Source organism: Castanea sativa, chromosome 11, assembly GCF_040712315.1.
Source record: "Castanea sativa cultivar Marrone di Chiusa Pesio chromosome 11, ASM4071231v1".
NCBI classification, from domain to species: domain Eukaryota; kingdom Viridiplantae; phylum Streptophyta; class Magnoliopsida; order Fagales; family Fagaceae; genus Castanea; species Castanea sativa.
The window spans coordinates 21,882,392-21,904,135 of NC_134023.1; the positions used below are offsets into that span (position 1 = coordinate 21,882,392).

The 21,744-nt window shown below is 33.4% G+C and overlaps 2 protein-coding genes across 2 annotated transcripts in view; one reads left to right on the forward strand and one right to left on the reverse strand.

The window, feature by feature from the left end:
- Positions 1-629: 629 nt before the first annotated feature.
- Positions 630-3,186, forward strand: LOC142617537 (putative pre-mRNA-splicing factor ATP-dependent RNA helicase DEAH2). The gene has a single exon (XM_075790435.1). The coding sequence runs from the start codon at positions 630-632 to the stop codon at positions 2,775-2,777; it is 2,148 nt and encodes a 715-aa protein (XP_075646550.1). The 3' UTR covers positions 2,778-3,186.
- A 4,366-nt stretch (positions 3,187-7,552) lies between these two features.
- The window catches only part of LOC142614507 (uncharacterized), a 36,409-nt gene continuing 22,217 nt past the window's right edge, over positions 7,553-21,744 (reverse strand). The window contains exons 2-12 of the mRNA XM_075787032.1: positions 21,385-21,436; positions 13,945-14,099; positions 13,504-13,681; positions 12,080-12,613; positions 10,477-11,706; positions 10,059-10,383; positions 9,656-9,914; positions 9,347-9,563; positions 8,794-9,158; positions 8,301-8,435; positions 7,553-7,616 (exon numbers count right to left, since the gene is read on the reverse strand). Coding sequence (XP_075643147.1) covers positions 7,553-7,616; positions 8,301-8,435; positions 8,794-9,158; positions 9,347-9,563; positions 9,656-9,914; positions 10,059-10,383; positions 10,477-11,706; positions 12,080-12,613; positions 13,504-13,681; positions 13,945-14,054 — 3,417 coding nt within the window. The 5' untranslated portion in view covers positions 14,055-14,099; positions 21,385-21,436. The remainder of the gene's footprint in view (positions 7,617-8,300; positions 8,436-8,793; positions 9,159-9,346; positions 9,564-9,655; positions 9,915-10,058; positions 10,384-10,476; positions 11,707-12,079; positions 12,614-13,503; positions 13,682-13,944; positions 14,100-21,384; positions 21,437-21,744) is intronic.

Consider the following 21,744-nt stretch of genomic DNA (forward strand, 5'->3'; position numbering starts at 1 on the left):
CAGTACACGGGACCCACAGATATACTGAAAAATGATGAAAAGTCAACAAAGTGTAGCTACTGTTCATGAACAGTAACATGAATAGTAGCATTTGTCCCCCTGACCCGTGCAGCAACAGAAGAAGAAAAAAAGAGAGTAAAAAACGCAAAACACTCAAAACGTTAGACGCCTTCAGCTATCCAAACTCAGCCTTTAATCTTGAACCCTTGATTTATAAATTTTAATTTATTAAATCAAAAGGTATTTTTTATGGAAAATAATAAATTATTCTTACTATTAAAATCCTGTTTATCCACGTAGAAAAAGGAATCCCAATATGATTTGGATTGGAAGTTAATTAGTGGATTGAACCGTACGGTCATGTTTTTATTTTTTGAGCAAAGAACGATTAAGTCGGTTACTCTATCTCTCACCGTAAGTCGGTCATGTTCTTATATATACCACAAGGCGAAGTTGCGAAATAGAAGTAGATACATACTTTCATTCCTATAGGATAACTCTCTCTCACTCTCACCCTAAGTTCTCTCGCTCTAAAATCTCATAGCTAGGGTTTTTTTTTTTTGGCTTCGAATTCGAATCGGAGCAATAGAGTTCTGTGCGGTCCGTACTGTTAGGATTAGTGTTTATTGATGGGAATGGAGAGGAAGAGGAAGGTGAGCTTGTTGGACGTGGTGGACAAGTCGAAGATCACCAAAATAAACAGCGGCGGCTTCTCGTCCTCTGGGATCAATAGCTGGACGGGGAGGCCGTACTCGCAGAGATACTATGAGATTTTGGTGAAGCGGAGAGACTTGCCTGTTTGGCACCAAAAAGAAGAGTTCTGGCAAGTTTTCAAGTCTAACCAGACTGTCATCCTAGTCAGCGAGACTGGTAGTGGCAAAACCACTCAGATTCCTCAGTTCGTTTTGGAAGCGATCGATATAAAAACAACTCCAAATAAGCGCAAGAAGATGATGGTTGCGTGCACTCAGCCTCGTAGGGTGGCCGCTATGTCTGTTTCTCGCCGTGTTGCCGAAGAGATGGACGTACCTATCGGAGAAGAGGTTGGTTATAGCATCCGTTTCGAAGACTGCAGCAGTGCAAGAACAGTTTTGAAGTATTTAACAGATGGTATGCTTTTAAGAGAAGCAATGACAGATCCGCTTTTGGAACGCTACAAGGTCATAATTCTTGATGAGGCTCACGAAAGAACGTTGGCAACTGATGTTCTGTTTGGACTTCTGAAGCAAGTGTCGAAAAATAGACCTGACCTGAAGCTAGTTGTAATGAGTGCTACTCTTGAGGCTGAAAAATTTCAGAGTTATTTTGATGCACCACTTATGAAAGTTCCTGGGAGGCTTCATCCGGTGGAAATATTTTACACTGAAGAGCCTGAAAGTGACTACCTGGATGCAGCAATCCAAACAGTTGTGCAAATTCATACGAGGGAAACTCCTGGAGATGTACTTGTGTTCCTCACTGGCGAGGAGGAGATAGAAGATGCATGTCGAAAAATAACGAAAAAAGTAGCAAAGATGGGTGACAAGGTGGGACCTGTCAAAGTAGTGCCTTTGTATTCTTCTCTTTCTCCGGCTATGCAGCAGAAGATATTTGAACCGGCTCCGCCTCCCGTGAAAGAGGGTGGTCCTGCTGGAAGGAAGATTGTGGTGTCAACAAACATTGCCGAAACTTCTTTGACCATTGATGGTATAGTGTATGTAGTTGACCCTGGGTTTGCAAAACAAAAAGTTTATAACCCACGAGTGCGTGTAGAATCGTTGTTGGTATCCCCAATCTCTAAGGCTAGTGCACACCAGAGATCAGGGCGTGCTGGAAGAACTCAGCCTGGAAAATGCTTTAGACTTTACACCGAGAAAAGTTTCCAGAATGATCTTCAACCACAGACCTATCCAGAAATGTTGAGATCAAACCTTGCAAATACGGTTCTTACTTTGAAGAAAATGGGGATAAATGATCTAGTGCATTTTGATTTTATGGATGCCCCTGCTCCAGAGACATTGATGCGGGCTTTAGAGGCTTTGAATTACCTGGGAGCGATAGATGATGATGGAAATCTGACAAAGCTTGGCGAAATTATGAGTGAATTTCCATTGGATCCTCAGATGTCAAAGATGCTCGTAGTTAGCCCTGAGTTCAACTGTTCAAACGAAATTCTATCAATTTCTGCCATGCTTTCAGTACCCAATTGCTTTGTCAGGCCTAGGGAGGCTAAGAAAGCTGCTGATGAAGCAAAAGCTAGGTTTGAGCACATCGATGGAGATCACCTCACGCTGTTGAATGTATACCATGCATACAAGCAAAACAACGAGGACCCATTATGGTGCTATGAGAACTTCGTCAACCAAAGGGTGTTGAAGGCTGCTGATAATGTTAGACAACAGCTCGTGCGTATCATGGCCAGGTTTAACCTCAGGTTGTGCAGCACTGATTTCAACAGCCGTGATTACTACATCAACATAAGGAAGGCTATGGTAGCAGGATATTTCATGCAGGTAGCTCACCTGGAACGTACTGGACACTACTTGACAGTGAAGGACAACCAAGTGGTGCACTTGCATCCATCGAATTGCTTGGATCACAAGCCGGAGTGGGTCATTTATGATGAAGATGTTCAAACAAATAGTAATTACATTCGGACGGTGACAGATATTCGTGGTGAATGGATAATTGATATAGCACCACATTATTATGATCTGATGAACTTCCCCCTGTGTGAGGCTAAGCGTGTTCTTGAGAAGCTTTACAAGAAGCGGAAGAAGGAGAGCAGGAACTGTTGAAAGAAAATATGAAGCAAAGATCACGGCAAGGTTTTATTGTTGGAAAGTGCAATGAAGAGGCAAGCATTGATGCTGCAACTAGGAAATGCAGTGAGCAAGTAAACATGATAGAAACAGCCTTGGCAAGTGCAGAATTGTAAGAAGTAATTCCATGAACAATTCATACACTGACTTGGAGTTTTGTTGGCAGGTGGATTAGAATTAGAGATTAGTTATAGCTTTAAGTCCAAGTGTGTTAATTGAGTAGGATTAGTTTCTTATAACAGATTTTCCCTCCAAAACAGGGAGTTAGTTACATAGTTTTTTTTCTTACATCATGTATATATATATTAGCCAATTCTTTCGTTATATTAGCCATTGTGTAACTCTCAGGAGGGCCAGCTTGGCAGTGAAATCGGTGGAAATTTGGCAATGTATCATAAACTAGTGCTAGTTTTAGTGAAGTATAATTTTCTATTGTATTGATTATCTTAATTTATTCTGGATTTGATGGTTTCAAAAGAAAAAAAAAAGCCTGATTGGGGTTCTTGTTTTTTTTTTTTTTAAAGAATGATTGGGGTTCAAAGTTTTCTAGTTGACAACAAAGATTCATTCAACAACTAATGAACACAACTAACTAGTACCAGCAACAGATATAAATTTACTTTCTAGTTGAAAGTAATTTTATTTTCTTATTTACGAGGGCCTTTGATAGTTGCCTGTAGCAATTGTTCAAACAGATTTTTTTCAAGGGCCATTGATAGTTTTGTTTTCTAGGTGTAAAATTCAAGTCATTCAAGTTGAACCTGAAAAAAAATTGCAGAGGACAGTGATACTACCTAATTGAAATACTTTCTAATGCCTACGATATTTAAAATATAGAATTGCAGCATAGGGAAGATGCCATTGAACACAATTTTGGCCAGTATTTTATCAGCCTCATAACTTGTTAGGATTATGCACAAGATAATCTTGAAAGCTGTTCTAGAATTTGCATTTCTTGTGTCCCATTTCTTAGAGTTTTTCATTACTTCAGAACAAGAAACGAGAATAAGAAATAGGAACAAATGTGCATGGACTGTAGTTAAGATCTGCATGAAATGTATAATTGGGGTTCTCAGTTTTCTAGTTGAGAGCAAAGATTCATTCAACAACTAATGAACACAACTAACTAGTACCAGCAACATGCGCAAGTCTTTTACGTCATCCTTATCCTTAATTTAACACCTCAACGTCATATGGAAGTTCTAGATAAAAATTAAATCACATCTTCCACAATTAAGGAAAAAGGTGACTAAAAGCTAATTGACAAGCGTGAATTCAAATAAATGCATACCCAGTGAGACTTTTGTGTTTGCAGCAATTCACCTTATTCAATGTGTAATTCTCAAATAAGACATCAAGATGATTTGCCAGTATTGGCATTTCAGATAATAGCAAAATGTCCTAGACCTTCAAAATCTGAATGTAATATGAATTCTCCTCAAGTATGTCAATCGTTCAAAGAAGATTTAGCAACCCATTGACCTTGTACTGCTCAAATAATCGGAAAAAAGTTCCATGATGGTAAAAGCGTTTTTTCATTCTGAGAGATTGATGCCAACTATTTGCAAGATTTTCCAACAAAGTAAGCACCTTTTTGCAAATCTCAGCATTTTTCACTCTCGACATTGCTTTCAAAAAATCATTGCTGAAACTAAATAAAAGAAGATAAAAGGAAAGAGTAAGAGTGAGATCAAAGTAGAAAGTTTGGGGATATGAAAAGGTAAAGAAAAGGAGAAATGTTGGAGAAAGTGTAAATGTTAAAAAAAATTAGTACAATTTGATGAACACAATTTTCTTTTATTTGAATTTAAGTAAAATATTACATTTTTTAATTTTTTAAGACAAAAAGAGAGAAAATATAAATAATTTAATGATAAGAAGGATGTGGTTGAATTTCAATATTGAGTAAAATAGAAGAGAAGAAAAAAATAAGACAAATTAAAAGATATAACAACAAACACTAAACTATCCAAATTATGCTATGTAATGGAATATTATTTTATTTTTATCTGCTATCTTTAATTTTTTATAATGTAATCAGATAAAATTTAACAATCGAAGAGCGAAATAATAATAATAATAACTTAAAACACAAAGCTATATCATATCAACTTAAATTTAGAGTTTTTAAAAATACAAAAATTTATCAACCTAAAGTGGAGATGCAATAAAAAATAATAATCCACCAAAACATTGTGAGAGAAAGAGAGAGAACCTTTTTGTGAGAGAAAACTATGCAAAGAATGGAAAAGAGTGACAAATTTATAGTAAGGGGGAAGGGATAAGAAGAGATAAATAAAAGAAGACGAAGGGAAAGATGAATAACAATATTAAAGTAGAGGGTTGTGGGGATATGAAAAGGTAATGGAAGAAGAAAGGTTGAAGAAAGTGTAAATATTTAAAAAATAAGTGAATGTAAAAAAAAATTATAGGAAAATTGGAAATAAAAAAGAAATATATATAAATGTTAAAACCGACAAAGATGAATATGTAAAGTCAATAATCTATTTATATATATATATATATATATATATATATATATATATATATATATATATATATATATTGTAGGATTATTGGGCCCAATAATTTATAAAGGATGGCCCAAAGTATCTCTTGGGCTAAAAGCCCAATCCGAGGACATCAAATAATCTAGAGGTGTGTGAATGTACCTCGTAAAGAAAATGCTATGTAAAGATGTGATAACGTATGAATAATTATGTCCGAAGAAGGCTTTGTCCTCGGATAGTAAAGCCGAGGTAATAGAAAGAGAGGTTTAATATCCCCAGGCTATGTTATAGAAATTTCTATGGCTACGGGAAGACACAGTACACGTGGAGGACAATAGAAATGGCGGTGGAATATCTAAGGTAAAGCTGCTACCACCGCCCACACATTAAAGACTCTGCAATTGATATACTGACTGCATTAATGGAGAAATGAGACCTGAGCATGAGGTTTGGAACTTGATCCCTGACCCTAGAGGACTTAAGGGAAATTTGATGAGACAAGTATCTAAAACCAGCGTTATAACCATGAGGTGGAAGATGAGAAGGGGAGGAAGAGGAAGTATAAATAAGAGAAGTGACCTTCGGAAGAGGGGAGACTTTTTCTTTGAAAAGAGAAAGAATAGTATATGATAATCTGACGATCCACAATTGTAATCAACCTTAAGAAGCAATATTATAAACTATCCTCGGATTGTATCTGAGGAGAAGCTTTTATTCATATTCTTACAGATAACTCCTTATTTGTGCCATTGGGCCCAAAACCCGTTCTTTCTTTATTATTTAAACCACCTTTGAAATCTAGATTTTAAGCCCACTTTCTACAAATTTATTGTAAAAAGGTCTTTCAAGCCCTTTCCCTTTTGATTGTGGATCGGGAGTTCGAACTGTGTCCTTACAGATATATATTAAAAATAGAAATAAATAATAAATAATAATTGTGTGGCGAATGATGTGGCGATGATGTGGCATGACAGGAGCTTAACAACAATTAATGTCACACTTTGGCTTTTAGTAATATATAATATAGATATAGATATAGATATAGATTATTACCTTTCAAATATATGAACAGAATTTGAGGCTTCCTAAAATAATTTTTATTATGTACAAGATGAAGACCACAAATTTTTTTTTTTTTCTAAAAGGGGCTTGCGAGCATGTGATTGTGCCAAACATAAAATCTCCTAAGTCACAATTTTATTTATATAAAAAAAAAAGGTGTGCACTACACAGATGCTCTAGCTAGGATGGGAGCTAAGCACCAGATGGACTTTGTTTTGCTTGATTCCCTGCATCTAGGGGTTGTGGATATTTTAATTCTGACTTAAGCTTTGTAAGAGGAGATAACCCACTTATCTTGTGAGAACATGATTTAGTTATAAAATTTCAACTTTACATAAGCCATAGTTGAAGAGGAAGAATAAGTATATGGCACTGAAGTTGGATACGGAGAAGGTATATTGTTAAAATGGAGTAGTCTTTCCTTGTTTAGGTTCTACAATGTGGCTTTTTCTTAAAGAATAAGAAGAGTCGGATGAACTTGAATAGAATTTAACTTTAATTCATTTATCCAGTTAAGCATTGAAAGTAATTTTATTTTCTTACTTACAAGGACCTTTGATAGTTTCCGGTAGCAATTGTTCGAACAGATATTTTCAAGGGCCTTTGATAGTTTTGTTTTCTGGGTGTAAAATTTAAGTCATTCAGGTTGAACCTGAAGAAAATATTGCAGAGGACAGTGATACTACCTAATTGAAATACTTTCTAATGCTTACGATATTTAAAATATAGAATTGCAGCATTGAGTTTTTCATTACTTAAGACAAAGAAATGAGAATAAGAAAGAAGAACAAATGTATGTGCATAGACTGTAGTTAAGATCTGCATGAAACGTATAACTTGTAAGAAGCATTTCAGGCTGGTGATGGTTATAACCTTCCTCTGAGGCATCACTGCCGCTAAAAGCCTGCATCCAAATAGAACAAGAAGTGAGAATTATAGATGTCTCCAAGAAAGCAGGAATCCAAGATATTAAAAGTTAAAGATTGAAGGCACTCATTCTCAAAATTTCAAACTTCATTTTAAATTCCATTACTAACGGAATGATTGATTAGTAAATATTTGTTTAAAGTTAAAGATAAAAGGCTCTTAACATTTTCAAACTTCTTTTTTAATTCCAATATTGACAGAATGATTAATTAGTAAATATATGTTAAAAATAAAGAATGTAAACCTACCTCATTACTTGTTAGGCAACTTTCTTTGCCATTTCCTAACAACACCTCTCCCCATAGTAGAGTTATTTCTGAATATCATTCATAGGAGAAACCGTTAGTCCTTCAAACCAGCCTTCAATTAAATATGCATATCTTGTCTTCATAGGAAGGAAAGTAACAAAAAAATGACACAAAGTTCTGATTATGCATATTGAAACCTCAAAATATCATTTGCAAAATAGGGATATAAAGAGAAAAAATTATAATGTTGCACACCAAAGTAGTAGTAGTAATAATAACAATAGTAATCACTGATGATATTTAGATTTGTCACAAATTTGGAATTATATTGATAATGAGAAAGCTATTATGAAAAGTATTTAGTGAATCTAATACTGTGTAACCTAGAGAATTTCCAATTGGCCAAGTTCCACAAAACAAGTTAAAGGAAAGAAAACCCCTAGTATTTAAACATATGTAAGTCCTCTGTAGGGATATCTGCAAATACCAGCATGACACACGGATATGATGTGTCATGATATATATAGTAAAGGGGGATTATGGGACTATAATTAAATCCACTAGCAATTGTTGGTCACAATATTTTCGGTGTCATTATTTTGGCAAGTAGCAGAGCTAGTTCACATTACTCCAACAGCATGGTAACTCCCATTTGATAATCTAATGCATACTCTTTGTTTTAATTTGTTTAAGCTATTCTTAAGAAAAGTTGACTAATTAATAATATTTGAAAATTTGAAATTGTTACTTACATATCAGTTGTAGATGATGATTCTGAATCATCCCTCAGGCTGAGTGAAGCCAATGGTTCTGACAGTGACAGCAGAGGATCAACTTCAGGACAACTACGCAAGTCAATTGACCATCTCATTGGAACAACTAAACACCTATAGCAAATAAAATGTTGAGTGAGGGTCAACATATCCGACTATACATCTTAATAGTTAGATACTTTTTTTTTTCCAAGTTTGAGGAAAGCAACATAAAAGTTTTGATTTTATTCTTTCCCGCACCCTGCAAGCCCAAGGCACATATTCTGTAACAGTGCCTTTGCTTCCACTTTTTACAAGTCTTCAATGTCGCTTGGAGGTGAGTTGGATGTGTTGCTTTCCCATAGGTCAAAGATCCAATGGATTGTAGAGAAGGGGGGGAAAAGTTCACCATTTAGCTTCAGAAACAACAGTTAAAAAAAAAAAATTTGACTAAAAGCTAATTGACAAATCATAAATTCAGATAAATGCATACCCGTTGAGAGATTTGTATTTGCATTGACTCATCTTATCCACAGTATAATTCTCAAATAAGACATCAAGATGATTTGTTACTCTTGGTATTTCAGATAATGGCAAAATATCCCAGACCTTCAAAATTTGAATGTAATATGAATTTTCCTTGAGGATGTCTACTGTCCAAACAAGATTCAGCAACCCATTGACCTTGTACTGCTCTAATAATTGGGAAGAAGTTCCCCGATTAAAAAAGAGGTTTTTCTTCCTGTGTGATTGACGCCATCCATTTGCTAGATTTTCCAATAAAGTAAGCACTTGTTTACAAGTCTTAGCATTTTTCACTCTCGACATGGATTTCAAAAAATCATTGCTGAAAGAGACCTATAAAAAAACAAAAACAAAAATGAAGTAAGACACCAATTGATTAATGTTTGAACCTAATCACAACACTAACATTAATAATCTAGGAATATGGAATTCAAATCCTAATATTCAAGAAGCAGATAATAACAAAGACAACGGTTGATGTATCATTTGAAATATGAGGAGAAAACTTTGAATCAGCATACCTTCCATTTGGCCTCTTTGAACAGAAAGGAATCCATGTTGAGTAAAATGTGTATTTGGTTATGCTCAACCAAGGCAACTGTAATAGCCTGAGCCAAGCTCTTGTTTGCATCAGCATTGTAGAAACGCCCCCTTTTCTTGGCATCAATGACTAATTCATTCCAAATAGTGCAACTTTTAGTTAAAGTTGCTTCATTTCCCAATATCCAAAGGCAATGCCTGTAGAGTAAAACCGTGCCTATTAATTGCAAAAACTATCAAAGCCCCAAAATATGTTTGAGCTGCCCATAGTCAAGTCTATAATGTGTTACCTTGCACGGGTTAGTGCCACATTTGCTCTTTGATGATTTTCAAGAAAACCAACTACTCCATTCATATTACATCTGACAGTTGAGATAATTATCACATCCTCCTCACCACCCTGGAAACCATCAACAGAGCGAACACTAATCGAGAAGTCATCATTAGAATCAGCACTGTAGTTTTTCACCTTCTCTCCAATTGCATCGACTTGTGCCTTGTATGGTGAGATGATACCAACTTTAACTTTCTTCTTTGTGCGAACGGATTCTTTAGCAATGGCAAGAGAAACAAGTAAAAAAGAGAGTTATTGAACTCATTAAATTATCTACCATCAAGCTAACCATAATTAACATTCCTAGCATAACATTTCAGCAAAATTGAGACTACGATTAGTTGTAAATTTAGACACACCTTTGAAAAGGCTTGCAACTATCTCAGACGCTACAGCAACCTCAACCATATTTTTGAGACTATGGCTGTAATCAAACTCCTCTTTTCCATGTGCGACATTAATGAAAGAGTAGGAGCCAAACATATTTCCCTGAAGGAAACGCATCTCATACCTTCTTTCTTTGACATTGGGGCCATCCAAAATCTGATTTTCATAGAACACCCTATTTGGAAATAAGCTTATGGATGGATGCATCCTATGCTGGACATTAAGAAGGATTTTATTTTTTCCTAGCAATACCAGTCTTTGGAACAAACTTCTTCCAAATTCAGCTTCCTCAGAAACCTAATAAAAGCAAATTTTAAAGATACATAAACTCTATTAATAATTTTTAAAGACTAACAAACATCCAGAAAGTCATAATAATAAAACTCAAACCTTGCTTTTAACCATCGCAGGAAGTTGCCGCTCATCCCCAATGAGAATAGCGAGGCGGAGGCCAGGAAGTTGTAAAGGAATGGTGGATTCACATTCCTTAAGCTGAGCAGCTTCATCTATAACCAGTACTTCCCATTGAGTCTTTACTTCATGCAATTTAGCAGAGCTAGATACAGTGCAGAAACATAGACAAGAATTTTCTAGGCAGAATTTTTTAATCTCCCACTCATCTCTAAAGTCTGGAACAGGGAATTTTTTTGGAATTGTTCCAAGTATCCGAAGGCAATTTCCTCTCACAAAACTATATTTCATCAAGTGACCAAATCTTTGATCATTTTCTTCAGAGACTTGCTCTGATTCTTTGTCGGTAACAGTAACATTACTCAACAATGTTTCTTGAGATGTGAGCAAATCAAGAGCTAACTTCATCTTCTTTACCACTTCTAATGAAATAAAAGAAGTCGGTAAGTGTGTACACAAATTTACATTACAATATTTCAAACGCTGTAAAATGCAATTGAATCTCCATTGAACAAATTCCTCAAACGATAAATGACTATCACATTTGTCAACCACCTGTCCTTTGTTTTTCTTGTTTTTGTTTTCATTTAGGGCTTTAACAATAACATTCCTCACATTTTTCTTGCTCTTCTTGTCTTCAGTTTTCTCCTCCTCATTTTCTATCCTTATGTCATTCAAGTACAAATTGTATTGCCGTCTAGGGTCCTCCAGCAAACATTTCATTGATGTTAAACTACCTTTCCAGCCGGATGATGAAACAAGGCATTCATGTAGTATGCTAACTCGATTATCAAGGAATATATTGAGGAGGTTATGGCAATCCAGAATCTTCATTCGCTTCCCATTTCCAAATAAAACCACATCTCCAAGCCCATAAGTATCATATTCAAGTGATCCTATCACATTCTTTAGAAGCCGCTGTGTCACTTCCAAAACAGCAGTATTAGTTGGGGCACATGTAAGTGTTTTGCATTTCATTCTAAGCAGAGAGAATAAGAGCACACCAACTGTCTTGGTTTTCCCAGTCCCCGGGGGGCCCCATATTAGTTTGACAGTATTCTGATGATTGCATTCCCTAGTTACCAAGCAGCTAAGAACTGCATCTTTTTGGGAGCCATTTAAATCAGAAGAGCAAATTCTGGACCTAATAGCTGCAAAGGCAGCGCTGCAATCTTCTTCGATAAGGCAGGCAGTACAATTTGTAGCATCCTACATGATGTAAATAAAGGAGTTCAAAAAACATTATTGCCAATAATAATAGCGAGGCCAAAGTAACTGTTGTCCCAAAATTTTAGTTCATGAAATTTTTTTCCCTAAAGTTTGAAGTGATCGCTTTTGTTCCCAAAAAAATTTGAAGTGGTCAATTTTATTCCTTAACAAACTTAAAGTAACCACTTTTAGTCCCTATGTAGTGATTCCGCGTTAGTTTTTAATTTGGACACATCATCTAAAGGACTAAAAGTGATCACTTTGAACTTAGGAATTAAAATTGCTCATATGCTAAAGTTTAGGGACCAACAACAGTGAATTTAAGCCTAATATTAATATGCCATATGAAATAAGAAATTACCAAAATTCTTACCGTAGAACTAGATTGTAGCACATTCTGAATGATGTTTAAGTTCCCACCTTCCAACTTAGAGTTCAAGGCCCTCCATATCCGAATATTTGTGGTCATATTTATCAAGGGAACTACATAAAGAGTCTTGTTCTTGTCATGCTCAAACAAGATAGGCTTTGACGATAATATTGTCAGAAATATTTCGTGTCTCACGCTCAGAACAAAAGCAACAAGATAGGACCTGTTTGGTCTTTCTAAATCATCAATGCATTTTGGTCTTACATCTGTTATGGCAATGATGTCTCTAACTTCAGGTTCATATCTCGCACCATGATTCTCAAAAAATTTCACACTTTCAAGTGTAACATGGTAAAGGAGGTCTTTGGGTGGTTCACATTTCACAGTTTGCCTAACAGAAAATATTGCACGTGTATGTGGTTGTGATATTGTTGACATGCTTGACAACAAGTCAGCATGAGTTTCTACAACAAGTGGATCACAGAATGATGTCAAGTACTCTGTGGTCGAGGAGAATGTCTCCGGGATCTTTCTCACCTAAGTGAATAATTTTAATCAGAGGAAACATAAGCACATGTAGAAATGTGATAAACATTACATGATATGAAATAATTGCAGCACTATATCTCCTTATGAAAATTTACATACAGAATAAATAGGTAACCACATCCAAGAGTTTCAATCAATTTTGTATCATATTAGTTAAATCAAATCATAATAATCCAACGATTTGGTATGTCTAACAGTTAGATGTCATACTATTTAGTCATAGCACGCTCTCCTTCCCTATCATTATTTACTTGACAAGATATAAGGAACTAAATACAAACTTTGAATAAAAATGACCTATTTTGCTCTTAGACTTAGTTGTACTTTATACTCCACCAATATTAATATGCAAAAAGGGAATGACTAGTAATATTAAATATTAATACAACTAACTCCTCAAAGATTATTAACTAGAAAAGGTTTTAGAGCCACCTGTCTGACCAAAATATGCAATGATTTAGCAACACAAAAAAAGTAAGAAAAAATAAAATACGGTCAATTTAATTTTAGATTAACTTCATTTTTTTTTTTTTTAAACAATTCTGTTTAATATACAAATCTACTTCTGGTCAGAGGTGTTATTCCTTCTATCATAAACATTTGGCTAAACAATAGATTTTAATAATAAATCTAGGAACAAAACATTTTTACAACTTTATTTTCATAATTGCTCACAAAAGAAGTGGTGGTAGCGGTGGTTCTCAGTAAAAGTGATATACCTTTGACAGGGTACATTAGTAATTATTGATTTTTTTTTTTTTTTTTAAAGAAATCAATATTACCCTTCCACCTGAAAACATTATTCATATCATAATCCACATGTGTTGAAACTTATTTTAATTAGACAGAGGAGGGTGAGTGCTTCATGGTGGACAAACCTGGCGTTTGTGAAGATCTTCATTGAGAACATCCTTGAGAGACCAAGAGAATACCAAATCTACTAAGTTTCTACCCGGAATTTCTTCCTTCTTCACCTCAGTCTTCTCCACCATTGCCTCCATAATTTTAGTTTCAGTCTTCTCCACCATTGACTCCAGAATTTTAGTTTCTTTTTCACTTCAGTACAGTCAATCATTATCAAAAATAACAAAATAATGATCATCACAAATAGTGGCATGCACTCACAAGCTGAAATCGTGAAATCGTACACACGATTTCATAGGCTATGTATAACTAGCTATGCCTATGTGCAACAATAATTAGCTTCAATCATAATGACTCATGTATTATTTATTCTATCATCCACATGCGTTGACATTTGGCTAAAAAAAAACAATTGCATAAAAGTAATATTCATATGATAATCCACATCCACAAACCTGTTATTATTAAAGAGCACATTGAGAACACCCTTGATAGACCAAGATAGCAAACCTATTAAGCTTCTATCCTGACTTTCATCCTTCTTCAACTCGGTTTTCCCAGTCATTTTCGCTTCTGTATAGTCAGTCTATGTGCCAAAATCCCAAATGCCCTTTAAATACAGAACAATGAAGGAATAAGCATGAAAGAACCAGCTTGGAATAAGATACGAAAATAGTATAAATACCATTTCACGTCCATGATGAAAGTAAGAAAAAGTGAGACTATCCAAAAAAAAAAACTATTGGCTTAATAAGAGAGTCTATTGTAATATGGTATCCTTAGTCTTGGTCAAAAAAATAAAGAAACAAAGAAATACACAAAATCATGTAAGAAAATGTTAAAAGAATGACCGAAGTCATATTCAAATGATAGAAAATATGTAGAAGAAGAGGTTTACTTCAAGTTAAATGAAAGTAGTTACCTACCTTTACTTTCCTGCCTACCTTCCTTGAATAATGGCATTTTTTATTCTATTCATAGGACTATATGCATGCATTGCAATATCTTTAATACTTGTTTGATATATACATTTCCAATTACTTAACCTTTTTTTCCAGGAAAAAGCATAAAAGAGAACAACAATGTGAAGAAGAAGAAGAAGAAGAAGATGATGATGATGATGATACTGAGACTGTTTTTACTTTATATTAGTAATTTATTGAACAATGTCTACTACCTGGTCCTATATAGGAATGAAAGGTCTGGCAGGTTCACCAAAATCAACGGACGTATGCCCTTTGGTCTTCAAAATCTTGTCCTTTCATATACTTTTTATGTGATATAAATGGGAAAAAACTTAGGTGCTCTGGGAGCAATGCTCCCTCCTCTCACATGAGGGGTGGGTCTCATGGTGGGACCCACGTGTGAGGCCCACCCCTCATGTGAGAGGAGGGAGCATTGCTCCCGGAGCACGTAAGAATTATCCGATACAAACGAGTCAATTCGAGGAGAGAGGTACCATTCACGCTCTCCCACGAGTGGGAAGAGAGAGAGAGGGGTTTGTTTTGGTTTGATTTGAGGTATGCAAATCTAAATTGACCGACACAAATTGAGGAACAAAACAAAGGATTTTGTTACAAGAACCCCAAAACAAATCTTTATTTTAAACGAAGACAAGTTTTTATATAGTTACACAGACAATCATTAGTTGACATTAGTTTATACTAATGTATAACATGTGCATAAACAAGGTACAAGTAAAAATAATTACAATTATATTTATACATACATACATATATATATATATATATATATATATATATATATATATATATATATATATATATATATATATATATATATATAGATTCAAATTATATCTAGCGTAAGAGTTCACTTTTTTTAAGCCATAGACATATAGATGAGTTTTACTTTCTTTTTTTTTTGGATATACACATAGGTTTACTTCTTCTTTTTGGGATTTTTGATGGTTTATTTACATTAAACTCTTCGTCTGTTGCATAACATTAACTCACTTAAAAGAAAATTTTTAAAAAAAAAAAACTTAAATAGGACACATGATGCAAAATTAGACAACAATTAGAATCTAATTTAAAATCTAATTGTATTTTTTCTTGACTTTGGTTATATATATATATATAGTACCTACCATATATAAAGTGTAAACTATAAGAAAAAAATTGTGACAAATGTTATCTACTTTCTTCCAATGTGGCAAATGTTAGACATTTTTGCCTACAATGAATACTGTAAACGATATACTATTCATGTAAACTAATAAATTTCCTTTACTCAAAAAAAAAAAAATCCTAAACGCACATAACCCTTAAACACACACAGGCAACTTTTGCCTTTTGCACTTTTCCAACATTAGAGTTTTTATAAGACACACACCTACTCACTTGAACTCACTTCACATAGTAGGCTCATATGAACACCTCAATCCTCACTTTACAATACACTTAACATCAAAATTTTACTTTTATATCACTTCATTTAAATATTCTTTCTTTAATTTTTTTTTTATAACTTTGTGGAATGAGAAGATGTAACCCTCAAGGAATAAACTTTTTTTTAATCACTTTTTGCTACAATAAACTTTAGTTAGTTTGTATAAATTTTTAAGTTTACCACCACCACCAATGTAGCATGCTTTTTAAGTGCTAAAATAGCATTTTAGCTATTTTAGCACCACCAATGTGAATACTCTAAGGCTTTGTTAGGAAAAGGAAGAAGAGAGGAGAAGAAAAAGAAAATTTTAGTGACATTACATTTTTCCTTGTTTGGTTGGCGTTAGAGGAAGGAAAAATAGAGAAAATAGAGAGTAACTTTTCATTTGGGCCCACATTTGTCATCCACTCCAATTGGGAGGGAGGAAAGGAGGAGAAAGCTAATTAAAAAAAGCGTCAAGTTTTAGGGCCACCGCTAATGATATATAAAATTTCAATTTTGTCCATCACCTTTCATATACACTCTTTATGTTAATGGGGTTATTTAAGTAAAATACATACCTAGATTAAACATCTTTTATTTTCCCTTCCCCACTCTTTCCAAACATGCAAAAGAGAAACATTTTATTTTCCATTCTTTTCCCTTAATCCTTTCTCTTCTTTTCACTTCTCTCAGTTACAACCAAACATGGTGTAAACACACTCACTTTTGTATGGACACTTGGACACTCATGCTAGGAATTGGTGCTTACGCATTCACACACCAAATGAGCACCACACCCCTTATTTATATACATGGTTCAAGTTGGTTTTAGGGGTTAAAATATGGAAGGATGGAAAACTCCTTTATTTAGTTGAGAAAAAAAATGCGACGATAGAAAATTGTATATATAGAAATTTACTCTTATGCTCCTATTATATTAAAGAGAATAATGGTATATAAGAATAAAATTAAAACTAATGTGGAGGAATGAGAGGAGCAAATGGGTAAATTCACATCTAAGCCCTCTTTCTTCCCCATTTTCTCCCCAATTTGGAAAGAAAAAAAAAGCACTCCAAAATGGTGGGCTCAAGGAAAAAATACTTTATCCCTACCAAAATCAACCCCCCAACCAAATAAGGTCACTATTCAAATTTCCTCCTATTTTCCCCTCCCCTTTTTCTTCCTCCCATAAGCACCCTAACCAAACAAAACCTTAAAGTCACCTACCTTAAATGTTCTGGTACATTCTTTTACTAACAATAATTATCTTTCACCAAACTTCTAGACAACTTAGAAATTTGTGGCTAAACTTTAATTATGTAAGGAGGCTTCTAAAGGAAAAAGGAGAAACAAAAAATATTATGACAAATTTGATATTGCACACTCTGTACACACTCTCTTTTTAAATCATTTTTTAAAACACGATTTTACTTAAAATTGTGAAATCATGTTTTAAAGACAAAGTTTCAGTTCATGTGGCAATGTGTTTATAATGAGATGTGTAATAAAGAGTGTGCATTGACAATCATTACACAATAACGAATGTAATATAGAGAATTCCAAATAAAGCAATAGTAACGAGAGAGAATATTTTGGTAAGAGAGGTAGTGTTGATTTCTAATAGTATGAACACGCAAGCAAAGTTGCATTTAAACTTCGCAAATCGCAACTGTGTGCGCCAAAAGTGATGTGGATGGGCCGACTTTCACTTGGGCTCACAACCTATTTATAATGTGGGTTTTGGATTTCCTACTTTGGGTAGTTCGTGATGTAGAGACTCGATATGGTTGTTTCTCTCTCCCAAGTATGCTATCTTCGCTGCTACCACCCTTCTTACTATTTTCCCTTTTTCTCTTTTCTCTTTCACTCTCTTTTCTCTTTCACCCTCCTTTCTCTTTCACTCCCCTTTCCCTTTGACTCCCCTTTCCCCCCTCTCCTAAGTCCCCTTTTTTTCCTAAGTTTCTCATATTTATAGCCTTATGGTTGGCGGTGAGTTATGATTACTCTAGCCGTTAGTGGTATTGATGGTCCAGTGTTATCGTTGCAAAGTGGGTGTTTTAGTTGGGAGTGGGATGCAGTAAGAATGGCATTGAGAATAGCTCCCCACCTCAGAATGAATGTTCAGCAGTGTATAAAGGTGGTACCTTGTAATCGGGATACTACGTTTCGACCAATCACGCTTTTGCCCGAGATGCGTTTTGCCAAACAATTCCCAAGCTACGAACAATGATGATGTGTGTGTATGACAATGGCTTGCTCAATGGCTTGTGGGTTCAGCAAAACAGTATGAGGCCTGGCCTCATGGTTCCACCCGATTTGGGACCAGGTTTCCAGATAAGAAGGTTGGGCCCATGGGTCGTGCGTCAGGTTTGAGTTCTAGGCCAAAGGTCCAAATAGGCCTGGGGAAGCTCGTAACGTACAGCAACTATGAGAGCTTTCTCAATTGGTTCATGTCTTTAACTCAACTTGTTAGTTTTTTAAAAAAAAATTAAAATATTGTTTCATTTTATTAGTTAATTGATTTTTTTTTTAATTTGGAAATTTCTAAGAATGTGGAGTTAATGGAAACTCACTAACAGAGAGACTTTAATTCAATAAGTTTGAAAATTAGAGGACTTAATTGAAAAAAAAAAAGTTGGAGGCCTTAAATGAATTATGATCAAATTTAGAGGTTAGAGTTTACATTTTTACCTTTATTTATTTTTTATCACCACACTTTATTTTATTATATGAGGATTTAAAAGTCAATCTATAAAACATGGTATATGTTATCTTTCCTTCTCTATAGGAAAAAAACAAAGTAAATATACCCTCTGTTTTTTCTTTGCTGACACTTTTTTCCCTACAATCAAACATAGGTGCATTCGGTTACATTTTCTTTGTTTTAAAAATGATTTACGAATTAAAATGTTTTCAACTATAAACTTTTTAGGGAAAACATTTTATTTTCGTGTATTTGATTATATTTCAAAAAATGCTTTGAAAATTATTTTATGGCATTTGATGCAACATGAAATAAAATTAAAGAAATCCTTTTCATTTTTTATTTTAGGAAAATAAAAATTTTGTTTACATTTAAAAAAAAAAATACTTGTTAATATTAATACATTACAAATAAATTAACCTTTGAAGAATATTTTTTTTATAAGATATACATATTGAAAAATATTGTTATATCATTAACACATATACCTTTAAAACATATACTTGCACTTATTACATTATCCTGGTTAAAACATATGCCCGATAACACTTAAAATAAGCATAATATTACCATCATTCAAGTTACATATACAATATCAATTCACAATCACTATTCATAAACTTCTACTAAATATAACACAAAATAAAAGAATAAATTGGTCTAATAGTATCTCCTAGATAAATTGAATTGAGATAGGTGTATGGGATCGTTCAGCTCAATTGCAATTTATTACGTTCAAAATCTTCGCATACAAAATATTTGAATAGAAATAGTTTAATCAAAATATGTGTTCATCAGTAATGGACTCTACATAATCATGCTATATTACATAAATAACCTATAAATTTGAATTATTTTTAGTTACGCAAAAAAAAAAAGGCTCATAAATATAAAATCATTCAAACTCTCTCTTCCTCTAATTTTATAAATAAAGTTAGATATATGATCATATTTTTTTATGATTTATTAATATTAGACTACTTGTTTTTAACACTGAAGTTACTCACTTGGTACAAAAATTTAAAAAAAAATTAAATTAGATGAGACACGTGGTTCAAAATTAAACTCTAATTGAAATCCAATTTTTACACTGAATTAACTCACTTGAAACAAAATTTTAAAAATTTAGATTAAATGGGACATGTGACTCAAAATTAGACTCTAATTAAATTTTAATTTGAAATCTAATTGGATTTTTCTCTTAGTTTTGGCTTTTAATATATATATATATATATATATATGTATGTATGTATGTATGTATGTATGGGATATAATAATTATTATATCCCATTTATAATGGGATATAGATGGGATATATTATTATATCCCATTTATATATATATATATATATATATATATATATATATATATATATATATATATATATAAATAAGTTGTAAAAAATAGCAAAATTGACTAAGAAATGTCTAAGGAAATTTGAACAACTTTCAAATGAATTTTAACGATTTTAATAAGGTTAATAGAAAATATGATAAGCTAGTATTTGATCTCTATCTTTTACATCATATTTTAATTTGGTCCATAACCTTTTAATTTTGTCAATTTGGTCCCTAACCTTTTAGTGTCGTTTCAATTTAGTCTCTGCCATTATTTCTTAAATAGAAATTCTGATGTGACAAATGGCCAAAATAAAAAGTTATTTTATTGCCACATCAAAGTAAATTATTTTTTTTATTTTAGTCATTTGCCACATTAATAATTTCTATCCAAGAGATAATGGCAATGACAAAATTAATACGACACTGAAAGGTTAGGAACCAAATTGAGAAAATTAAAAGGCTAGAGATCAAATTGAAATATCGTATAAAAGATATGAACTAAATACATAGTTTACCCTAGAAAATAATAAATCATAAGCAAATATAAAAAAGTTGTGTTAATTAATCAAGTAGAAACTGATTTGTTTATAACCTTAGTCTACAACTACAAAGGTTAGACCCTTTTGTAGTTGTACTTTGATTATGTAATGTATTATAAACCCAGTTTAGAACACTAAATATTATTATTTTCGTGTATGTTCTAATAAGTATTATTGTTTACTCAAAAAAAGAAGAAGTAGAAACTGATTTAATCTATGATAAGCCCATTTTAAAATTAAATTCATAAATAGCGCATTTACGTGTAAAAGTACAATTCCTAAATCATAAATAAATTTATCTAAAAATAAACATTGATTGAAAGAAATGTGATATAATAAAATAAAAACTTTTAATGCACTAAAAGAAAAATAAATATAATAGCTAGTCTTAATGGTTATCATGTTGGACAGAATCTGGGAGGTGGGCTGTCTATTGTTGAATTGGATGGTTCGTTACCATTTTAAAAACCATAGTTAGTTTGGAGATCTTGGGGATTATTATGATCCTTTTATTTTTAGGGATATTTTGGTCATTATGATAATTATGGGAATATTTTAGTCATTTTGAAGATTTTAGGTGCTCTTTGGTCTCTTTGGAGATTTTGGTTTTCTTTTTTAAAGGTTTCAAATGATATTTTGGTCATTTCAAAAATCTAGGGATTATTTGGGAGGTTGAGGGATATTGTTGTCATTTTAGAGATTTTAGAAGATATTTTGGTCTTAGATATCTTGGGAGAACTAATCTTATATTTCAAGAATATGATTCTAATGATCAAAGATAAAAAGAATCTAGGGTAAATTCCAAATAACTACTCTAAGGTTTAGGCTAATACCAACTAAGTCCAAGAATTTTCAAAACTAACAACTTAGTCCCTAAAAGATAACTTTATCCATAAATAGCTAAACACTGATGCCTACCTCTTCTAACTCTCTTCTCTTCCGCTCCTCTCTCTCCCCTAAACTTGGTCACCTGCAAAACCCATAAGCCTTCACTAGTGTTAGGAACTCCATTTTCAAACAATATACCTAAAATCTCATTTTTCAAACTCACTCCCAAATCATCCGAACCTAACAAGTAAAGAAAATTTAGAGAGAGAGGAACAAGAGAGAAGAGAGGGAGATCAATTGGGTTTGAGAGAGAGAGAGAGGGACAAGAGAAGAGAGTCGGAGAGAAGAGAAAGGGAAGAGATAAAAAACAATGTTTAGCTATTTAGGGACAAAGTTGTCTTTTAGGGACTAAGTTGGTTAGTTTTGAGAAGTCATGGACCTAATTGCTAT